At 36.0% G+C, this 25,715-nt stretch overlaps 1 protein-coding gene across 1 annotated transcript in view; it reads right to left on the bottom strand.

Moving 5' to 3' along the window:
• LOC107598211 (regulating synaptic membrane exocytosis protein 3-like) overlaps positions 1-25,715 on the bottom strand; it is a 70,539-nt gene that overhangs the window by 8,045 nt on the left and 36,779 nt on the right. Inside the window, exon 3 of the mRNA XM_016289487.1 lies at positions 416-557. Coding sequence (XP_016144973.1) covers positions 416-557 — 142 coding nt within the window. The remainder of the gene's footprint in view (positions 1-415; positions 558-25,715) is intronic.

The raw sequence follows: 25,715 nt of genomic DNA, 5'->3' as shown, positions 1-25,715 counted from the left end.
AGTGCTGTCAAATGATTAATCACGATTAATCGCTATAAATGTAATCATTTTATTCCTTTTTTTTTAATTATTACTCATTATTTACACATTTTTTCAATTAGTTGTTGCTGTCCTAATCATACTGCACCATATTTGAATTGTGACATTATTTTCATGGCAATTAAACACATTTCCTGCTGTAAAGTGAAACAAATATGTTATCATTTCATTAAAATGGTAAAATACTGTTGTACTGCCTTTAATTTATGATCTAAGTAAAACTAAACAGCTGTGGTCCTAAAAATAGGTTTCTGCTTATTTTATGCAAAATATTACATCTTTGTTTCTTTTGATTTTGAAATGTGGACATGTTTCGTGAGATCTAAGTGCATTCGGATGCAGTGATTAAATGTGTGAGGTGGTGGGTCACACTCACGTCCCATCAGAGCTGTTGCTGTTGGTGCTGCCATCTGTCGAGTCCTTACTGCCCTGCCGTGTGACACGGTTCCTCATCTCCACTGCGATACCCGTCTCTGTGCTCCGCCGGATGGTGCTGCGTAGCTTCTTTGTTCCACCATCTACACAAACACACACACATATGCAACCCTGCTCACTTTCCATGAATAGGGCACCAAACGCCTGGGCAGAAACTCCTTAAAAATATATACACTCACTGGCCAGATTAATAGGTACAACTGTTCAACTGCAAATATCTAATCAGCCAATCACATGGCAGCAACTCGATGCATTTAGGCATGCACATGGTTAAGACATTCTGCTGAAGTTCTATACTCAAATGGCCTCAACAGTCACCAGAACTCAGTCCAATAGAGCACCTTTGGGATGTGGTGGAACGAGAGATTTGCATCATGGATGTGCAGCCAACAAATCTCAGCAACTTTGTGATTCTGTCATATCAGTATGGAAGAGTGTTTCCAGCACCTTGCCACGAAAAATTAAAGCAGTCCTGAAGGCACAAGGGGGTCCAATCTGGTACTCGAAAGGTATACCTAATAAAGTGTCCGGTGAGTGTATATTCTTTTATTTTTCAGCAAATGAACAGTGAAATGAGTGGTCAGAAATGCTGGTTGTCAACCTCAGGAGGTCAAACTAAACATTCAATTGTTTAATTTTTATTCACTTTTAAGGGTTTTGCAGTTTTTGCAACCCTCTTACCAACATGTAACACCATGTTTTGCAACCATCTTACCAACACCACATTTTATTAGCAATACACATTAAATATCAAAACAAAATTTTAAAATATATAAATTAATAATAATAAATAAATAGAAATAAAAAACACTCTAAAGGGTAAATGGGTTGGAGAGTAACAGGGTTGCATATTTAGCCTAAAAGAAGCTGTCACTCAACAGGGGTCCGCAAATTTGGGATCAAATGTTTTTTTCTTTTTTTTTTTATAAAACGTGTTTGACTGTCTTCCTTTAATAACAGAACAGGGTTATTGTAGTTAAATAAAAAAAATAAAACCATAAAAACATTTAAAAAAAACATTAAAATAAATTTGAACTGAAATAAGTTAAAGACATTATTTTATTTCAGATAGTTAGAAACATTTCTCATTTTCATTTAGTTTAACTGGAGTAAAAATGACACATTAAAAATGGGATAAAAATGACTAAAACTTTAAAATTACAATGAAAACAGAAATTTCAAAGAAGTTATTCAAAATATGAACACAATCAACACTAAAATATGTAAGAAAACCGTTCTAATCTGATGATGTTAAATAATGGTGTCACAAGCAATGAGAAATTAGATAATAGTAATACATTTTTTTAATGCAATTAATTAAATATAATTTCAATCGATTATATCAAAATTATAACATTGTATGATTACAATACAGTCAGGAAGGTCAAGATCTTTATGCTTTTAATACTTGAAAAAAGTCACAGACATTGACGTGCAATGGAAAGTGGCACAAATGTAAACTCCTAAAATTGAATGCCATGTAAAACCACACTGCATGAACAGCTCAAGTGTTTATGAAAAAGACAGCTGAGCTATATATTCTAGTCATATTTCATACCAGCAGTCATTTACTCGGTTACTAATGTAAACTCATCTGTACCCATACTCTGCGTGACTTCCAGCTGTTTACAGCTGCTGAATTTAGCTGACATGCTTTCCTGCCAAACAATCAATCCAGACATAGCAGAAGAGCATGATGATCCCTCAAATGCTTTTGCTTTTGTCCTCAAGCACCAAATATGGAAATCAGAAGAGATAAACCACATGCAAATGGTGGTTAAATTTGTTACAGGGCTCATCAAAAACACAGTAGGTGATAATAAACAATGCTAAATTTAACTTTCGAACTAAAAACCTTCATGTTTCATGTTCCCAGGGGCTCCCGTTGCAAGTCACCCGGGAGTTATAAAGTGCTACATCCATTATCAAGTGCACACTAGGGTGGTCCCCATGCTGCAGAGCTCCAAAAGTGACAAGAAAAAGCAAAAGTACTGACCATCTGATACACACTGCACACAAAACCTTTTGGAAATACCAAGCTCTGATCTGCCCACTGGAAAACCAAACTGCATTTACAGAGTACTGGGTTGATAATTATGCTGCTATAATATGTATAAATAATAATATGTATAAAAGTGCTATTTACCAGGTTCTTGGCTTCACATCTTTCAAAGACATTCAAAGTTTTGTTTGAGGCACTTTAAACATGTCAAAAAACATGTCAGAATATGGAGTTCAACTGGGCTAAAGGTGCACCATGGTGAAAGCCGCATTTGATTTTATTCTCCTTTAAACCACTAAATGACACAAAAACTCACCACACCACATTGATTCTAGACACAATTGACCCATCACAAAACCCGCCCTCTTAGTTACTCTTGCTATGTCAGATAAGCCATGCCGCTCTCACGCCACATATCATGTTCTCGTAACACGATCTCGTGATAATTTGTATGCATTTTACGTAAAATGTGGTTCTACAAAACGTACATTTACTTATGTTTTTACAGGCACTAAAACGTACAATACTGACGCATTTTCAGTATCTAAACGTACAGATACGTATTTTCAGCATTTAAACGTAAAATACTGACGTATTGACGACACCTAAAAATAGTGATGGGTATCATTAAGGTTTTAACGGTATTACTACTTACGATACTGCTTATCAATCCGGTACTTACGGTAACGGTATTTTTATCGGTACTTTTTGTTTTATATATATATATATATATATATATATGAGGCACAAATTAAGAGCTGAATTAACATTGCTTTATATTCTGAAATGTAAAATAATGAAATTAATAAAACATCAATTTGTAAATGCACCAGTGTGCAGGCATTTTTTGTGTTTAATATACATAAGATACATAAGAACATGAATAAAGAAATAAAGAAAAACAAAGATACAAATGAAATAAATAGTGCTTTAACTTTTCCATGAAGGTCTACTAACATTACTGTTCAGGTAAGTATTATAGCCTACAAAATAAATCTAATAAAGTAATCAAATGTAAATGAACATTGCATCATCGCATGCTTATTAAAGCTAACGTTATTCAGATTGAGAGCTGTGAGTGATTTTATCTTTGCATTTTGTTGTTTGATTAACATTGATGGCCCAAGCACCAGTCACTGCTGTCACTTTAAAACAATATATAGTGACACACATCGAAATTTCTCCCAACTGTTCATGTCCAATTAAGACATAAACTGTGTTTAAGTGAACACTGCCAAGCTGGCCATTTTGACATATTTTGTGTGTATATGATCGCTTGGACGTGCACCCGAAGCCCAAAGTGTAATTTGCTTGTCTAGTTGCGGTCCTTATTGGCTTGATAGTGCCACCTGTAAAATTTCAATGGAGTGCGCCTCGAGCTACGTTTTACGTACATGTACGAAAATCCGTACACACGTGTAACACACCATTACCTACAAAAAAGTATCTTGGTACAAAATCCAAAACCCAACAGGAAGTACGTTTTTTGTGCAGTTTTTGCCATTTCCAGGCCTCATACTTTGACGAACTCTTCCTACAGTTTTAATCGGATCATCTTCAATTTGGTGAGGGTTATTATCATAAGGCCTTTGTGACGTTAAATTGCAAAGATCTTGAGTTTTCGTCAAGGGGCGTGTCCCTGGCAGCCTGACAAAGTTTGATGTTTCGCCATGAAACAGGAAGTTGCTGTAACTCAGGCAAGCAATATCCGATCTGACCCAAACTTCCCACGTTTGATAGGTGTTCTGTCCTGAACATATCTACATGCCCGTATTCGGTTATAGTCATAGTGCCACCTCCTGGCAACAGGAAGTGACATGTTTAACACTGTTATGGCCTCCTAGGAACATATTAAAAAGCGTCAACAAGTGTTAAATAGGCTGCCAACATGCTAGAAACATGCCCCAAACTTCACACGTTTTTATAAGATTCCTGGCCTGAACACATCTAAAAGCCAATATTCAGTTATAATTATAGCGCCACCTGCTGGCAACAGGAATTTACTTGTTTCACACTAACTTAAACATGCAATGTCTGATCTGCCCTAAACTTCACATGTTTGATAAGAATCCTTGCCTTAACACATCTTAAGGCCAATATTCCACTATAATCAAAGCGCCACCTGCTGGCAACAGGAAATGACTTGTTTTACACTAACTTAAATATACAATGTCCGATCTGCCCTAAACTTCACGTTTGATAAGAGTCCTGGCCTGAAACATCTACATGTCAATGTTCAGTTTTAATCATAGCACCACCTGTTGGCAACAGGAAGTTTGGCACATATAAATGACTAACATATTCCTCCTATATTTACCACTTTAAATGCATATTGCCCACCGTTTGCTGTTTTCCTAAAGCCACTGGGTGGCGGCGAGCCCGGGTGCGAGGGCCCCTTTCATTGCTGCTTGCAGCTTTAGTTATTATTGCTGTTTTTAGTTGTCATACCAATGGCCATTCAATGTCAGTTTCAATGTCCTATGTTTTCAATTATTAAATTGTTTACTCGTTTACTTAATATGAAACGATAACATTTCGTTCTGTTCTGTGTGATTTCTGCTGCCAGCTTGTTTCCAAGAATAGGCCTACATAATGTTAAACAAGACTACACTTAAAACCCTTAAAATAAATAAAATTTCTGCAATTGTTTAACCGTTACTTGTCATGTAATGTTTACTTTGTTTGCCAAGGGACACAAATGGCGTTTTCTCCGACATGCTGTGACTGACAACAGATCCATAAAATACACCGAAAACTAAACATAATCACGAAATGAAACAATTTTATTTTTGCGCTGTAATCCAAAGCTTCAGAATCTGTACGACTGCGAGGAACAGACCCAAATTCAAGCCTTTATTCGGCGATCTTCATCTCCATTCTGAGCAGCGAGTTCAGCGACCATAAGCATACCCGCACTGACGCGCTCGTTCCAAATTCAAATGTTGCCGCTTTAAATGACAGGTTTTATGACATGATAACCGAACGCTCATTGGCTCTCGCCTGCATTCATCACAGATTGCGACAAGCCGTGTTTCTGGTGAGGTGTGTTTGAATGAGAAGAAATGCACACCTTCACAGAGTGGATCGGGAAAGTAATCTGGATAATATTTTCAGCGATTAACAATTTAAATTCTGCTCTGCACCTCACAAACATTTGGTATTCTGCCAGAGAGGACTGTGGCTGCAATGCATCATAATTTGGATTACTTTTGGTACTGCTTTTTTACATTTTTGCAATAAATAAATGATTGTACTTGCATTTATGTGTCTGTCATGTTTTTCTTATACTGTACAGAAATAGTTATGGTTAGGTTCAGATGTAGGGGTGGGATTAGCGACTATAAAAATATTTTTGATGCTATATTGTTAGTAAAATGGTCATTTCCATGTATATTTCAGTTAATTACGTTTTATATCCTTTTATATTCGTTATAAAATGGGTAGGTTAAGGGCTTAAAATCTAAATAGCTTATTGATAAAATAATAAAAATACATATTTGCTATAAAATGGGTAGGTTTTGGTTTGGGGGTAGGTTAAGGGATCTAAAAATCTAAATCGCTTATTGATAAAATGATAAAAAAGGCATTGATACGAATTTCTTGATATAAAAGATATGTAAAAGTTTTACGTTTTTAGCTAAAAATACTTAGCGATTTGTATGTTTTAAACATTGAAATACATCTAAATTGTACATTTTAGCATCAATAAAAACATAAAAAAAATTTACGTTTTGTGCTTGTAAATGTTACGTATTAATACCTACGTATAAACAATGAGACCAGGCTGGTTCTCATGCAGTGAAAAATACATTGCGAAGCAAAGACGACACTGACAACACGCCAACAGACAAGACTGAGCAGGTTACTTTAGGTATGAAACAAATTTGGTCTTTTTTTTTAGAAATTAAAACAGCAAATACAGTTTTGTGGCTGTTAGATATGTCGTGACAGATCACTGCAGCGCCTCAGTTAATGCGACACGTGAACCGATCATCTCTTTCTCTTTACTAGTTATAGCATTAAATAAACATGAATGAACATCAGAAGGTACTTGTTTCAACCGTGGAAAGACATCAATACACTCCATTTTTCAACTTCAAGTCCACAGACGCTAATCTACTCTCCTGTCTGGTTTGTTAGTCGAAAAAAAATGGCAGATTCTGTGTTTTAATTGGTCAGATAACCTGTCAATCAAACTCCCTGCGGATTTGCAGCAATACAAATTTGATTCTGCACTAATTTGAGGTAATTAATGTTTTTTTTAATGTTTTAGAATAGATTAATATAGCAAATGAGAATCAATACAATTACAGAAAATATTTTAAAGGGGTCATATGATGCGATTTCAAGTTTTGCTTTCTCTTTGGAGTGTTACAAGCTGATTGTGCATAGATAAGATCCCTGAAGTTGCAAAGATTAAAGTCTCAAAACCAAAGAGATATTCTTTATCAAAGTTAAGACTCTGCCACGCCCCCTTAAAACGGCTCGTTCTAACACGCCCCCACATATCTACCTCACTATGTGGAAATATTTGCATAATGCCGCCCAAATGTGCACACAAAGAAAGAAGGCGTGGTTTCAGTAACTGCAGTTAGTGTTGAAGCAGCATGTCAGGGAGACGCTGTGTGTGTCTAGGCGAAAGCAAAAGCACTTTATTTGGCCTTCCAGAAGTAGATGCATTTAGGAATCTTTAAGATTGCTTACAACAGAACAGCAATGCATTTTATGGACGACCGTTTCGTGAACCTAGGAGAGGAGGTCATTCTGACTTTGCTATGACAATCTGGCGCTTCTGAATCAGCTACTGTTTTGTTATTAGTTTAAGTATTTGCTATTGACTGTTCAAATGCGAAGTTTTGCACATCGTGTGTGTGTGTGCATGTGTGTGTGCGAGCGAGAGAGAGAGAGAGAGAGAGGGGGGTCACACACAGTGGAGTCAGCTGTCTTAACCGTGGCTTGTGTACTGCAAACACATACCAGCTTCATCACTGTGTCGGTCACGCGACTCTGTTCCCCTTTCGGGCTCTGTCTTTACATTTATTTTGAAAGATGAAGCTCGCGATTATGGTAAGGGGCGTTACATTTCCACAAGTGCTTGCGGTGCTCGGCCAATCACAATGCACTGGGTCAGCTGACCAATCAGAGCAGACTGCGCTTGTCGGAAGGAGGGGCTTTGTAGAAAACGAAGCGTTTGAGAGAGGCGGGGCATAGAGGACCTACAATAATGTACAGTATTTGAAAAATAATGTGTTTTTTGAACATTAAAGCATGTCAACATATTCTGTTATACCAAATACACAAAATAATGATCTTTAAAAAAGCATAATATGACCCCTTTAAGACAAATGTCTTGTTAATGATTTTTAGCTTAATTCGAGGTAATTCAATCAACAGTTTTTCAGTAACTGAAGATTATGTAAAAATATTGTTTTTGGGGCAAAAAGCGCACCTGCTGTTGGGGCTAAAGGCAAGATAATAAATAGAAATTTAAATATATTAAATATATTCTATAAAAGCCATACTATTTAAATATATATATATATATATATACAGGGGTGCACATAAGTGGTCCGCAGGTCCGCATGCGCGAACAAAACAAAAAATGCGCTGTGTAAATAAGTTCTGACAGCGCGTTTGCGTACCGACATGACTGACAGCTGTTAATGCACAATCACCATTTTAGATCGACAAACTGTACTGTATAAGATTTTTATTCAAACTGAAAACATAAATCTAGGCTATCCCCTGCCATTTTTTTCAAAGCACAATGCAAAACTGTGACATTTCATTCATTGACATTCTTCGATCGGCAGCTCCAAACCCGGAGGCGCATATACTTACTTTGCCGGCAACCCGCCAAAATAAAAGCCTGCTGATTTTAAGTTTGAAAATGATGAAAATTAAAAAAAAGTAGCAGTAAATATTAACATTTTATTTTTAAGTTTACTATAAAGTAATTGTATTTGTATGTAATACTTCCCTTTAATTTTAAAATATAACAGTATTATTTAGTTTATTAATTTTATTTAAAAAAAACTAAATAAATAAACTGCAATATTATTATCAGTCTTCTTTTTTTTCTTATAGTTATATTTAATGGGTAACAGTATATGCAGTGTGAGGACCAAACCAAATCTCCAGGTTCTCACATGAGAACCAGGCTGAAAAACGTATGTGCACCCCTGTATATATATATATATATAACTATTTATTGTTACTACTGTAAAGCCATATTAAATTATTTTGGGATTTCCATCAAAGCTTTTAGAATCTTTAAAAACATTTTTTTATTATTTCTTGCATTTTTAATGACAGTATATATTTACTGAACAATTAAATGTTTCTTAATTTATCAAAATAAACAGAAAATAGTAAAAACTTTGCTGAAGTGATTGTTTTGAACAATTATTAACCCAAATATTATGCAAAACATTAAAGTACAGTGTTTGTATCAATACTGGGTGCCTTTTGCTAATGAACTTTGCTGCATAACTACACTGTTGCCTTTGTAGAGCAGCTTTACAGCAGAATTTAACATCTGTCTCTTATCTGAAACTGTCTGAATCATTGATTCTGTTATTTTCCTTTTTATTAATGTGAAGCTACTTTGAAACAATCTGTACTGTATAAAGTGCTTTATAAAAAAGGCTTCCACAAAATGTGTTGATCCATCAATGTTCAATAAAAACATACATTTTTTCTGTAACTGTACACTATGGGAGCAGTGAAAAGCACATTTTCTTGAGGTGTGCCGTCAGCCCTGTTGTACCCTGCCATAAGTCAAAGGTTGTTTTTCTGTCAACCGTGCCTCTAACTCTTTCAGATGTTCATAAGTTTGTAGAATGATGGCAAGCGGCTCACAAACCTGGAAGATGCACAAGACAAGCGCATCCAGCAATCTGTTAGAGCCTGGCGATGAAGGCCAAGTGGACGAGAGAGAGAGAGAGAGAGAGAAACAGGCTGCAGGTCAGCTGACATTAAGAAAAACATGGCGCTCCATTCTGTGCCAAAGATGACATCTCAGAGGTATAATGTAAGGTGTAGAGCAACAGAGAGTGATGATGACTGATATCAGATAGGAGCCAATAAGACAATGAGCAACAGGACTAATGCTCTGATATATGCATACTACAGTACTGTTCTTAGTATTTAAAGGGAATTAAAGGGATAGTTCATTAAATTCTGTCATCATACAACATATGGGCATTATCCTTCTGACAGGGTTCATCTGATTAGAGTCAAATATTTCTTCCAAGCTCAGATGTGCACAAAAAAAAGAGAAAAGAAGGTTTGTGGTTTGGTATATTATTGAAGTATACATTTAACATTATTGAAGTACATATTATTGAACATACAAAGTGTAGAAATAACAGAGAGAGCAAACATAGATTTCGAATAAATGCTGTTCTGTTGAACCTTCTATTCATCTATTCATATTCAAAAAACATGAATAAAAAGTATCACAGTTTCCATGAAAAACATGAAGCAGCACAACTGTTTTCAGCATTGATAATAATGAGAAATGTTTCTTAAGCAAATCAGTATATTAGAATGATTTCTGAAGGATCGTGTGACACTGAAGACTGGAGTAATGATGCTGAAAATTCAGCTTTGCATTACAGGAATGAATTGCATTTTAAAATATAATACAATAGAAATCAGTGTTTTTAATAATATTTCATAATTTTATAGTTTCAACTGTATTTTTCCAATAAATTCAGCCTCAGTGAGCATAAAAGTCGACTTTCAAATACATAAAAAAATTAAATAAAAATCCCAGATGCCAAACTTTGTAGAGTAGTGTATTCTAGTCAGATGAAACAATCACAGCAGCACCCATATAATCAAATTTTCAAAGTTTGGAAGGCTAAAATCAATCCCATTGAGCAGCACTCTCATGAAATGATTTTATGTGAAAAGAGATGCATATGATAGAAGATACACTAATTGCTTTAGACCAAAGCTAATTGTACAGTTTACCATCATTATATATATAAAAAAAATAGAGAAATAACCGCAGAATGTCACAATTTACTCATGGAACAAGTATTTCAGAGAGTGAGATATCAAAACAGCTTAAAATCCCTAGAACTTTAGGATGGAGAACCATATGAAATTAATGTCTACATAATGTTCAGTAACATAAAAAACCTATTTTTTAAAAACAAGCTATTGATTGGTTGATTGGCTGGTTAGGATGTTTTTGTTTTATTCCTCCAAAGTAAATTAAGAAAATTCAGAAATGACAATCATAAGTATATACCACACACTGTAACTCACATTGCCTGTTTCTGCCTCTGAGTAAACTAGGGTAATTGCGACTTTAAAATTTCGCAATTAAATCTGAAATGTGACCTTGCATTGCATAATGTGACTTTATCTCACAATTAAACTTTTAATCTCGCAATGTAACTTTATATCTCACATTTTGATTTTATATTTTGCAGTTGTGACTGTTCCTTGTAATTGTGATTTAATTTCTCACAATGTCACTTTAAATCTCATAATTGTGACTTTGTGGCTCGTAATTCTGACTTTATATCTCAAAATGTCACTTTAAATCTCACACTTTGACTTTTATATCGCACAATTGCAAATTTAAATTTCAATATGTAACTTGTGTTAATTTATTTCTCAGTATTGGATTTGCATTTGCAACTTTACATCTCACATTTGTGAATTCTAAATATTTTGAATTATTATATCTTGTAGTTGCATCTTTGTTTCTAGTAACTGTGACTTTAAACCTCATATTTTGAATTAATATTTTGCCAACTGCAACTTAGTTTCTCTTAACTATGACTATAATATCTCACAATGTGACTTTAAAACTCACAACTTCTATATTTAAATCAAAAAATATGACTTTAAATTAGGGATGCACGATATATCGGCCACCATATCGGTATCGGCCCATATCGGCTCATTTTTTCTGTTATCGGTATCGGCCTGATAAGAAAATTTGGCCGATATCTTAAAGCCGATAAATAATGCATTATTTCCTTCAGAGACACTTCAGATGCGCGCTGTTCGTTTGCAGCCTTTTGTGCAATTGTACATTGTAATATTGTGTTTATTTGATGTATATCTGATTTATCTCATATAGAATGCGTTTGGTTAAGTTAAAAGAGCGCTTCAGTTTACCAGTGATCATCTTTAGCTCAGCACACGCAGCCCAAACAGCAGTGCACAACATTAATAACTATGATTGGGAATGTCATGTATATAACATTCTAATGAGAACATTATTATAATAAAACGTTGGGAATTCTTTGGGTTTAGTTGCCGTGTTTCAGCGCGTTGTTATGGGAAGAGCGCATCCACAACAGGATCACACATTCTGACTATAGCACGCAAGAACTGCATCATTTTGTACATATATAAGTTGTAATATTATGTTTATGTTGTATTAATATTAATCTCAGGATGCATTTCCTTGAGTTAAATAAGCTGCCAGCAAAACGCTTCAGTTTACCATGTTCATTCAGCTCTTCAGCTTCAGCACGCGCAGCTCAACGGCTGCTATTTAAAACAGTGGTATTAATTTGTTACTTTTTCAAAATCATCGATACATTATTAATAACAACAACCACTTGTATTGTTCTCTTATTATTTTCATCAACAATATGGTTTAGTAATTAAAATCATTTAATTATTGTCCGTGCAGAGGCTATTCCGTTTTATTGATCTATGGCGCATTCATTTTGATTCTTTACACGTGTAATGATGTCCAGTGACTTGTTTGCATTATTTATGCATTATTTTATTTATTTGTAAGACTTTTTTATGACTAAATTTGGTAATGGGAGAGTAAAAATATTTTTAAAACGTACACCGTTCAAACTAGGCTGCTTATGTTGAAGTGTTTGGGATGTGGCTTTTAATGATGAGACCTTTTTTGTAATCAGGCTCTCAAAAAGTATATAACAATTTGGATATAGATTTATCGGCCAACATATCGGTTATCGGCTTTAAAAAATAAAGAATAATCGGTTATCGGTATCGGCCAAAATTTTCATATCGGTGCATCCCTACTTTAAATCTCACAATGTGACTTTATATCGCTCTACTGGACTTTGTATTATGCAATTGCCACTTAAAATCTCACAATGCGACTTTTAATCTAAAAGTAATTGTAACTGTATAAATGTAACTTCATATCTCACATTTTATTTTTATATTTTATATTTATATATTTTTATTTTAAATCCTAAACTGTAAATCTTGCAAAGTGACTCTTTATCTCACTAACTTTGTATCTTGCAAATGCGTCTTTAAATCCCACAAGGTGACTTCAATTGATTCTGTTTTGATCTTATATTTCACAACAGCAAAAAAAGTGACTTTATTTCTTGCAGTTGCAACTTTATATCTCACAGTCTGACTTTATTTCTTCTTAAACTTTATCTCACAATTCTTCCATACACAACCACACATACACAGCTCTGACTAAACCAACCATTATTCTAAACCTCTATGCGTATTATTCCTGGCCCATGTATAGAAAGCAACATATGCTGAAGGGTGAAAGCTTTCTCCAAGATGCTTATAAAACACATTTATATCCTTCTATATATGGCTCTATCTCCCCCCCTCAGTCCTTGTCATTCGACAGCTATTCCCTTGTAGCCAAACGCCTACTCTGCCTGTTTCACCCAGAATCCTCTCGCTACTGATCCACAGTAAATACCAGAACAGCGGGAGAGTCTGTCCTTTGGGACACTTTGATGAAATATTAAAGAGCGCAGAGAGCGAGACAGCGAGGGATGGGGTTGGTTAGAACCAGGGCTAAGGGCAAGGGGTGCTAAAAAGATTCATCCACGTCCACGTGACACCATCCCGAGAACGGCAGCGCATCGAAGGGCGCTCCACCTGTTTCTCAGAGTGAAATGACAGCTCACGTGAGAAGATGCACACAAACACGCCATGTTCACCTTCACACCAAACCTGTTTCCACCTGCGGCTATGCTGAACAGTGCATCAACATTGTCATGCGCGCCGCCGACTGCGTCTCTAAAAAAGAGAAGTGCCCTGCGTGCCAGAGACACATCCTTCTGTCTGGTATCTGTGGCAACAGCCTGCTCTCCCCAGACAGATATCATGGGGTACAGACATTTTAGATTAACTCGAGCTAAAAATACCGCCTTATCGCCCAACAGGACACAACTAATCAATGGCTGATATTTCAAGAAGATCTGAGCGTGGGCGGTCTGTGATGTGAAGCGGTCGTTGATGTGAAGGAGAATCTAATTAGGGGCTTCCACAAAATAAACAGTTTATTCACAGACTAACTATGTATCAGGAAATATATGACAGGAGCTTTATCATGAGGGTGGACTGCTGAGAGAGTACGGTGATGATATGCTCACCTGAGGAACTTTGGTATGTTCAGAATTGCATACTATCACACTGCTCATGCTGTTTTTGCAGTATGCAGTATAGGGGTGGTGTATGTGTCATATACGGTGTGGTACACTACTGATGATGTGTCACACTGGCGTGAAGATTCGGTTGTGTTTCTTTCCCCCGGAAGTGCAGCTACATTACTAATTGTTGGAGATTGTAACACCTAGTCCTATTAAGTACATAAAATTGAGCGATGGCAGTAATGCATCAAATATAATTCGTTGTATAACCGTATGGTGATATTTGGTGACCATATGGTGGCATATATATTTCTGAGACTTCCTGAATGAAGCATGCAACAAAAACATTTATTGCAAAAACATACTTTTTTAAATACTATTTTTACTATTTATACCAACAAATTGCACAGTTTGATTGTGTAGCATACTTGAAACATTTATCATTACCATAAATAATATGCAACATAATATTTTGCATATTATTTACAGAACATAGCATGCAGTATACTAATATTCCACTCCAAACATATCTTATTCAGAGCAGTCTGTCAAAAGTTAAGAATTTTTTTACACAAAATTTTACAAATAATAAAAATTATTTCTGATTTGACAATGTAGCATACTAAGTCTTGCATACTATAAAACAGTAAGGCAGTATGCAGTAAGCATTACACTAGTATTCTATTCTGAGCATAGACATGGTCATTTGTCCATTTAATGACACTATAGCAGGATATGTTGCATTTTCCATCAGGGACCGAATGCATATGTTTCTCAACTGGCTTTGTGCCTTGTCGGCTGTCTTGACGCCTGCCTGAGAGACTCATTAGGCCTCTCATCTCAGCAGGAGACACCCGTAACACATTATATACTGTTCCTCACATCTCCATGATGATGAGCATCGCTGATGAGAGACAGTGACTGATATGAAGTAGATGACAGTGAAGGACGGGGAACCAGAGAGTAAACAGAGAGAAAGAGAGACAGGGTGCAGGGGATGAGTGCTAGGGTGGGGTTTCTATTTTTAAGTCTGTAGTCAGGAATATCTTTGCCGGGGGAAGGGGAACTGTGGAGCAGCAGACAACAAGCTCAGACAATGCGCAGACACTGGACAATGGATGAAGCTTTCTTGTGTGTGTGTTGAGCACTTGTGTTCGCGCACACTATCATATTAAAGAATAGTTTACCAAAAATTAAAAATTGTTGAAAATGTACTCACCGTCAGGCCATCCAAGACGTAGATGAGTTTGTTTCTTCATCAGAACAGATTTGGTGAAATTTAACATTACATCACTTACTCACCAATGGATCCTCTTGCAGTGAATGGGTGCCGTGAGAATGAGAGTCCATCAGTTAACAAAAGATGTTAACTGATGGACTGGAGTGGTGTGGATTACTTGTGGATTATTGTGAGGTTTTTATCAGCTGTTTGGACTCTTATTCTGACGGCACCCATTCACTGCAGAGTGAATCTCCAAATCTGTTCCCAAGAACAAACAAACTTATCTACATCTTAGATGGCGTCAGGGTAAGTAAAATTAACAAGTAAAAAGCAACATGCCATTGATTTGTAGGAGCAAACAGTCATCTTCCATCTTTCACTAGGACACACTGTTAATATATACACACAGGAGCCAGTTTACTCATTGATTTACACTCTTACTTGTTCTGGTTGTCTTCCGACACAAACAGTGTATATACAAAGGTCAGAGAGTACTAGACATTTACCTATGCAACACACATACTTTCAGCAGTGTACATTAGAGCTGATTTTTAACTGCCCACTCAAGACTGTTTAGTCTGTCCCTGCTGAAAAGACCAGCTTAAACCAACCTAAGAGGGATAGCTGGTCTTAGCAGATTTAAAATGGTCTAACTCGTGTCACAGGTGAGTATTTAGCTGATTAGAAGTGCCCCCCCAAACCAGAGGCGGACAGTAACTAAGTACAAAGCAGATTCGATTTTTTTTTCTTCCTTATCACTCTGTATTTACAGTATTTCACTGTCCACTCTGTTCAAATGTGGATGAATGGCTACACATAGATGTGTGCACACACTGTCAGAACTGTGTGAGATCACTACCATCCTGTTTTTGTGGGGGTGGGTAGGGGTGTTAAAAATAATTTTTTGTTTTGTTGTTTTTCCCATAGGTTTTTAACATTCTAAAAGCTCTTTATTCCAAAGATACTACAAGCTAGTCAGTGTATTCAGTAGGTGTAATGCATTGTAAGTTGCTTCAGAAGTATTGTAAGTACTACTACGTACAACAATAAAACAATGCATTGACATAAAAAAGGAAATTTACTTTTGGTACTTAAGTACTTTTAAAAGCAAGTACTTCTGTACTTTTACTTAAGTAAAAATCTGTCTTTACAACTTTTACTTGTAATGGAGTAATGTTTGACCAGCAGTATCTGTAATTTCACTTAAGTAATGGAGTTGAGTACTTTGTCCACCTCTGCCTAAAACCAAGCCAGACTGTCCCAGTCAGGAGGTCAGATAAGAGCAGTTTAGGCTGGTTTAAAAGGTTTTTCTGCTTTTTGCAGGTTGGTTAAACTGAATCTTGTTTAGCAGCTCTATTTTCTCACTGGTGTGAAGGTGCATCCACACAAATCTCCACCAGGAAGATCTTCCCGTCTCCAGCTTGATCTTATTAACCCCCAGTGGCCCAGTATGTATTAGCTTCACCCACTATCTTCCTCTTCAAGCCAACACCTTCAGTCCATACATACCCACGACTGAGTACATTAGGAAGCCGGGGAGCGGCAGTGACCCCATCCCTTCTTTTCTAATCCTCTAGCCTCTGATGCTCTCATCCGCTCTCTCTCTCACACACACACACACACACACACTCTTTCTCTCTCTCCCCCACCCCGTTTCCATGGTAATGCTGTCTGCAATGCACCAAGATCCCATTGTGTCGGCCTCTCGCTCGGCTTGTTTGCATCCATTTCTACAACGCTCACCCATTAACCATTCTTTATTCTCTAACTTCACCTGTCTTGCGGCTTGCTAGTAAGACATCTGAATAATGTCTAACATTTATGAAAGTTGTTAACGAGTCATTCACTCTCATAGAACTCTGTTATATCTATCTATCTATCTATCTATCTATCTGTCTGTCTATCTTTCCATCTATCTATCTATCTATCTATCTATCTATCTATCTATCTATCTATCTATCTATCTATCTATCTATCTATCTATCTATCTATCTATCTATCTATCTATTTGTTAGGGATGTCACAATTCTCAATATAACATCGAACCATTCGGTATGACATGAATTGTTTTTTTTTTGGTTTTGCGTTTAAATCATTTCTGTGTTTTATTTCTCTCAGAATTGGCTGTGTGTGTGTGCCTGTGAGTTCACGTGCCAGCAGTGTTGCCAAGTGGGCTAAATATGAAAACGTGACCCCTTGATCCGATCTCCAAGCTTCCAATTTATAGTTTGAAGAGTCCTTTGATCCTGAGTCCTGACACCAGCATATTATATAATGAAGAAATGAAACCTTTACTAAAACAATTTCTTGTCACTTCTTTTTCCAAAATAGACAATGATGGCATATTGAGGGAATTATTTTGTGATTTGAAAATAGAATTTCTTATTTGTAAATTTCTTCTCCGTTTTTAGTGGCAGAATTACAGCGCCACATACTGGTCTGGCATGTATACTACATCGTTTTGTGTCGGTTTCGTGGATTCGTGTGGACTTAGATATTTCTTGAGACAAGGAAAAAAAAAAGATCAGATAGGGAAAGCTCTGGCTTGGTGTGGATGTGGCCCTAGTGTCATGTTTATGTTCTGTTTTGGTTTAGTTTTCCATGCGTTTCTGTCTCCTGATTCAGTTCCTCATTAGTTTCCATGGTTTTTGATTAATTACTCTACACCTGTTTCAGTTATCCCTGATTACTTTTCTAGTATTTAAGTCCTGCTATTATTTGTGCTTATGTTGTCATTTGTTCCCTTGTGGATTATTATTAAATGTTACTTTGTACTCTACTCCTTTGTCAAGCGCTTACTTCTACAGCCACTGCGTGACAGAATAGCAGACCCTCATTTTGAGTAAGATTGGTGGCGTTTTTCTTTCTTTTTGGTTTTGTTTCTTTCTCCCCTCTCCCGGTATGGATTTATCAGCTGTTCAACTCCTGTGCCTGGAGCAACAGGACCGTTCGCTGAGGACCATACCAAGGACTTTTTAGATCTGCCGTGCCTTACACACTTTCCCGACCGCTCGCTCTGTATCTTTTATTATACCAGCCTAAGCGATGTAAGGCACACCTGCCAGCGAACGGTCCCCGAGAGGATTTTGCCACTTTTGTGGAGTGGGTGCTGGTGAATTGTGAATCCATAATACATTTCTAATCACTGCTTATTGACAGTAAGTAAGGTAGTTGTTGTTATGTTTAAGTACAGGGATCTAGAACATGTCATGCATTAATATGTGCTTTATAAGTACTAATAAACAGCCAATATGCCAGTAATATGCATGCTAATGCAACTAGCTAATAGTTAATAGTGTTCCCTAATATAAAGTGTTTCCCAATACTTCGAGTAGAAATCTTGGATTAACCTTTTTCTGAGCTTTTCACAATGCAACTGCCTTTCCTATGAAGACTAATGAATTATGAACAAATATGAATTATTAATGAACAATAGTGTCTTTAAAGCAGGATTAACCTATGTTAAAGTGCATTAAATAAATATAAAATAATCTAAAATGCATTACTATAGTACGGTAAGACCTGTAAACGCTGTCTTTGGCTGATGATTACTATATTTCACTACATCATCTACACCACTCAATTGACACCCTCTCCATCGAAGCATCCGCACATGGGGTACTGACTCCATGTTATTACAATCATGCAGTTGTGTGGGTAAAACATCAGTATTATGTAATCGGGATCTGAGAGAGGTGCCATACCATGCAGTATGAGATAGGGCTTTCTTTTCGATGGCATTTAGAGAGTGTTAATTAAAGCAATCTATCCCTGATGCGCCGACAAGTAATAAAAGCCCTGGAGGACAGCCAAGAGGCTGGGCAATGAGATACAGGGAGTGTGTATATTCAAGCCTTTATCGGCACTGAATCACAAATCTGCGATTATATAGATATAAGCTTATATCACCAGTCAAATCCTTTATTCCCTACTCATACAGTAAATATGCAATAAATGCATACATACTGACAAAAACATTTCAATCAATGGATGTTCACATGAGAGCATATATGTGATATAATTGAGAAAATGTGGTTGTGTGTTGAAGTATGATTGTATGTGTGTTCATTTTGTGGCGCTGCGTATGCACATGCCTCTGAAAGATGTATACGTCAGGGTATGCTGTAGTTATTTCAGGCATCTGCGCTGTTGGCTGGTTACATAAGGCATGGGAGGTCTGATTCTTTCCACTTAAAATAAAGAATCTGAAAAGGGAAGAGAGGGACAGAATCCAAACAGATACTGAGAACGAATGAATGAGCTGGAAATGCAGAAGTATGTGAAGTATCTTGAAGTATGAAATCAAGTGTGTGCGCTTTAAGAGCGTGACCTTAAATGAACAGGAAAATATATTTCACATGAGACAAGCAAATTCGATATTTAAATCAAGCTTTTTTATTAGAAAAAATATTTTAGTGAACGGTATTTGGACAGTTCAACGGAGCAACAGAGAAACTGTATTTAGCCTATATGAAAATACAGAGCAGAATATGTCAGGGCAGCATGCTATTTTGCTAAATTTGTTACAGTGAAGTGTAATACAAAATGTTATTGTTTATGATTGCTGAGCAAAGTCACAACTGATCAGCACAGGTGCATATAGGCTTTTTGGTAACAATTTATTTTAAGGACCAATTCTCACTATTAACTAGTTGCTTATTATCATGCCTATTATTAACATGTTGGCTGTTTATTAGTATTTATAAAGCACATATTCTGCACAACCATATTCTACATCCATAACTCTACCCAATACCTAAACTTAACAACTACCTTACTAACAATTAAAAAGCAGCAAATTAGGAGTTTTTTTAGGCTAAAGTCTTATTTAATGGTTTGTTAATGGCGAGAATGGGACCTTAAAATAAAGTGTGACCAGCTTTTTAATGTGGCTTGTGCAGTTGTGGCTTTTGTTATGAATTATGGTAGTTTTATGTATTATACATATTTATATATTTTGTTTTGTGTCTATTCTACTATTTCAAATAAAAGAATAAAATAAGGTTATATTCATTTTTTTATTACATTTCCAGCAAAAATAATATTATTATATCAACACATTTCAGTGTTGTTACTGTTAAACTAAAACTAAAACCATTAATTGTTTCAATTGTGAAATACAGGTCAAATAAAATATACATATTAGATAAAACCTTCAACCTTAAAATTAGAAATATTGCCTTGGCAACTACCTGAAATAAAATACATTTAAGTTGAAGTATTAACATTTATGGAAGCCAGATTCCATAAAAGGAATAAAAAATGTATTTTGATGATTTTTTCCCCCCTCACTAATCAGACTTTTTTTCACGGAGTTCTGAGAACTGCGAGATATAAACTCAGAATTGCAAGATATAAACTTGCAATTCTGAGAAATGAAGTCAGAATTGTGACAAGTTCACTCATAATTGCAGGTTTATTCAGAGAAAAAAGTTGGAATTGTGAGATAAAAAGCTGCAATTACAGGCTTCAATAAAATTAATAAAACTAAACTAAAAAAAAAAAAAAGAAAGCTAAACAGAATTATATAAAAAAAAGAAAAGCTAACAAAAATCACAAGCACTCCAAATTACTAAAACTAAAATTAAAATGAAAAAAGCTAAAAGGAATAAAAAATGTATTTTGATGATTTTTTCCCCCCTCACTAATCAGACTTTTTTTCACGGAGTTCTGAGAACTGCGAGATATAAACTCAGAATTGCAAGATATAAACTTGCAATTCTGAGAAATGAAGTCAGAATTGTGACAAGTTCACTCATAATTGCAGGTTTATTCAGAGAAAAAAGTTGGAATTGTGAGATAAAAAGCTGCAATTACAGGCTTCAATAAAATTAATAAAACTAAAATAAAAAAAAAAAAAGAAAGCTAAACAGAATTATATAAAAAAAAGAAAAGCTAACAAAAATCACAAGCACTCCAAATTACTAAAACTAAAATTAAAATGAAAAAAGCTAATTCGAAATATTAATATATTATAGTAGTATATTGGCATATTTATATACATATATACTATATTTACATAATATATAATTATACTACTATGTAATATGATTTATAGTACCAGATCAAATAAAATCACTCAAAGCATCATGTCTGGTTATGCTGCTCATTGTAAACATTACCACTGTTTGCTGTACATTGTTTGCAACAGAGGTTCAAAATACAAAATGTTGTAATTTAAAGCACAGATGTAGCTATATAGCTACAGACATGCAGCATATACCGGTATAATGACTAGTGAGCACAAGTTAGCAATATCACTAAACTGGGCAAGCTTGACATTTGCCGAAGCTTTTCTCGGTAGCCTTGATATAGATTTCTGTTTTTAGAGCCCAGTGTCTCTTATTGGCTGTAGCTGCAACAGCAACATCGCCCTGCGCATAGCAACAGTAACCATGAAGTTGTTGATGGAGATCGCTTTACGACACCCACCCTGACTAAATTCAAGGAAAGGTGGAGTGATAAAAACATCTGTCGTTTCTAAGAGACCATTAATTAGAGGTGGTTGGTCTGAGCGGGATGCAGCTGTTACGGCGTGAGTGTGTGTGTGTGTGTGTGAGCGTGTTTGTATGTATGTGTGTGTTTATATGTTCCATTGGTAGCTGGCGTATTGATTTATCCCCACTGAGCTTTTCATCACCAAAGATAAAGATGCAGTGAAGGTTTAGCTTTAGAAGGTGTGGAGCTTGAGGCCACATACAAAGAACTTTAAAAGCATTGTTTCTATTTTCAAGGGCATGATGCACCTACTTTTTGAAAGGACACAGAAAGAAAAAAGAAACACCTTTTAACTTAGTAGTTCAAAAGATTAAGATGTTTCAGGGTTTTGGAGCGGTTTTCATTCAGCATTTAAGTGACTTAAAGGGTTAATTCCTAAAAATGAAAATTCTGTCATCGTTTTTTCACCCTCATGTCACAAAAGAAGTTATTTTCAGGAATGTTGGTGACTAAGAATACTATAGAAGTCAATGGGAACCAAAACTGTTTGGTTACCAACATTCTTCAAAATATCTTCTCATGTGTTCTGCAGAAGGACAATAGTAATACAGGTTTGGAACAACATGAGGGTGAGTAAATAATGACAGAATTTTCATTTTTGATGGGACTGTCCCATTAATATAAAATAATATTTTAATAAACCAAAAAACTTCCAGAAATACTATAGAAGTCAATGGGAACCAAAACTGTTTGGTTACCAACATTCTTCAAAATATCTTCTCATGTGTTCTGCAGAAGGACAATAGTAATACAGGTTTGGAACAACATGAGGGTGAGTAAATAATGACAGAATTTTAATTTTTGATGGGACTGTCCCATTAATATAAAATAATATTTTAATAAACCAAAAAACTTCCAGTGATCAGAATGTATGTTCATTGTATGGAAAATAGCTTTTATTTTTAAGATGTGCCTCACCAACACTACAAATTTTTTTCTTTCTTACTTGTGTGTCATGTGGTTACTTTTTTTTCTTAATTTCTCTTTTCTTCTTCATTTTGTCTTGTTTTCCATTTAAAAAAAAAATATATATATATTGTGACGAGCGTCCCGAGGCTTCATAACGCCCTGGAAACAAGCGAGGAGCACCTGGCCATCATCATCACAGGCTGATCGGTCACAGCTGCACCTCATCAGGCGGCGGCTACATAAGCCACGCAAGCCCTGCCATCTGAGGAGATTCCTCCATGAGACTGAGCACTAACGCGCTCTCTCATTTTCCCCACAGAAAGCAGTGTGTGACCGACCAGCCTCACAGGAGCACTGCATGGACCCTATGCACTGGGAAGAAGGAAGAGAGCACTCACGGCACCAGAGCACCTACCTGGACCTTTCTTACGAGCACCCCTCACCCCAATAAATCCACCCTCCGGGGTATTGATTGAGATTTCTTGTCGTGTGATTCTTCACCCCGTTACAATATATACAGGTGTACATATAAAATGTTTTTTATTGGTCTTATGAAGTATTCTAATTTGTTGAGATAGTGAATTAGTGGGTTTTTGTTCAATGTGAGCCAAAATCATCACAATTAAAAGAACCAAAGACTTAAACTACTTCAGTCTGTGTGCACTGAATTTATTTAATACACGAGTTTCACAATTTGAGTTGAATTACTGAAATAAATGAACTTTTCCACGACATTCTAATTTATCGAGATGCACCTGTATATATATGAGCAATATCACTCTCGTACTCGAGCGATACCGGCTCTATATCAGAGCTGATATAGAGCCGGTATCGCTCGAGTACAAGCGTGATATTGCGTTTATACAACAGTTCGACGGAACATGTGTGTAATTAAACAAGAAACAACGGAGTGCCTAATAAAGCCCTCTTTTGTGCGGAACTACTTCCTTCCGCTACGGATTCAAAGCTCAAGTTAAACATGCATCACTTTTAGAATTGGTATCAAGGGCATGTGCTGCTTCAGTTAGGTTATTAGTGAGAAATAATGAGGTTATAAGAGAGAAACAATGCGGCAAGACGTGCATCCAAATGAGAGAGAGAGAGACCTCGAAGCTAGACGTTTCTTCTTATATTAACTAACGTACTCTACGATTAGCTCAGTGAATAATTAAAAAATATATATAGACCCGGCTAGAATAAGTGGAGTGATACAAAATTGTGAAAGGGCGTTCCTGTAGCGATACCAGTATAATATCTCACGGTTCTCAACCAATCAGATTTGAGAACCAGAATTAACTGTTGTATAAATATATATATAAGAAATCACTTAATAAAGTACAAAATTACTTAAGAAATTAATTAAATCTACTATTATCTTCTACTATTATTACTAGTAAATCTACTATATTGTGTGATTTATAGCACCAGATCAAATAAAATCACTCATAGCACCAACTTAATAACATTACAATTTTTACTTAATAAAGAGGTGAAATTACTTAAGAAATTACGTTTATTTCAGAAATTTTTTTTTTTTTAAATGATACAAGTTTAAGATGAAAAGAAAAAATATTCATCAATAATGTATGAAAAATAAACTTGATTCAAGTGGAAAACAATATGATTTTTCTTACCCCACTTACAGATTTTTTCTTGTTTAATTAAACTTAATATAAGGATTTTATTTTATTTTAACAAGACTTAAAATAAGTAAAATCATTTTATGCAGTAGGCTAAAGAAATGTATCAAAATATGCCGTTTATGTTCCCAGTGCTGATTGTATGAAAGCGAACAGCGTGTTGATCTGTAAGCATCAGGGAACAGTTTCCTTGAGTGTTGAGTAATCATCTGCACAAACACAAACACTGGATAAACGACTACAGGTAAACATGGAGGACAACCTCACTCCCTCATGCTCACAATCCGTTTATATGCACAATCTCTTTTTGACTCCAATACACACACCCTGAGTATTCACACTTTGTCTTGTTTGTAACCTGTGAACGTATGTTCTGGACCTAATGCTGTGTTTGAATGCCCCTCCAGTCTGGCACTGACCAGTCCACCCACTCACCACCTCCTGTCCATCTGGGTAACGTAGCACTGCTATTCTATGGTAGTGTTGCAGCATTACTCAATGTACAGTACCGCAGCAGGGCGGTGTGAGAGTGTTTCGGGCCAGATGACACTTGCCATATTGAGTCAGTGCTGCTTTGTCACTTATCTTAGGTTTGTTGTTCATGTCATTAAGCCTCAAAGATTTGGTGTTCTGTGATGAACATTGTTGTTGCAAATTCTGCTCAATCAGTTGTGTCACCAAGGTTAAGCTATCCTGGGCTAAGAGATGAGATTTTGTGTAATTTGCAAGGGAAGCTTATAACACAAGTATTGATATATTATTACTGTTTTGTAGCGTCTGGACCAATCAGACACACCATTTTTCATTAGATTAACAAATCGTCACAGACCCCTCACCCAATAAACATACTGGGTGCCAGGATGTCTGCGAACACAACCAGGCCCCTGGTCACCATGGCAACCAATGCTATCACATCACTGGTTTTATTGCCCAAAGGAATGTGGGTAGAGAAACTCACTACATTTTCCATAGGAAAGACCCAATGCACAGTAAAAATGGACTCTCCTCTAATTAATTCATAGGAAAACCTTTCTTTGAATGAACACACATATCCTTCAGGTCATTGTGTATGTTGTTACTGTCCTTGTATATTGTCTTTTATATTGTATACTGTTTTATGTAGGCTTATGATGGAACCACTCGTTCCTGTCATCTTACCTATATGTAATCCTACAATGTTTAATATCTATGAATTTGTCTTCTGATGATCTAAACGAGAGTGTATATTATATGTTGGTACATAGGCAATATATTAATGTTCTGCTCACATCAGTGACCCGCCTTCAGTCTGCGGTTTGGTTAGATCCTGAGAAGATGAAAATGTGAGCTACAACGCTCCTAAGGACACCCTAAGTTTGCGCCTGGCTTCGGCCTTGACTTTCCATTCACCGGAATTCTCTGACTCAAACTGGTTCTTTTTCATCAACCAACTTCAGCAAAGATCAACTTGAGCCTTCAGATTGCATCAAGCCTCTCTATCAGACAGACAAGACGTGCAAGTATCAAACTTAGCCTTATTAATTGATACATTAGGTATCATTTGCGCCTTTTTACAAAGGTGTGTTTGAACTAAGAAACTGATGTTTCCTTCAGGCTGTAGATCT

This window comes from Sinocyclocheilus grahami, unplaced genomic scaffold (assembly GCF_001515645.1).
Source record: "Sinocyclocheilus grahami isolate Dianchi unplaced genomic scaffold, SAMN03320097.WGS_v1.1 scaffold248.1, whole genome shotgun sequence".
Classification (NCBI taxonomy): domain Eukaryota; kingdom Metazoa; phylum Chordata; class Actinopteri; order Cypriniformes; family Cyprinidae; genus Sinocyclocheilus; species Sinocyclocheilus grahami.
Note: the sequence above shows the minus strand (reverse complement) of the source record. Positions and strands in the feature narration are given on the sequence as shown.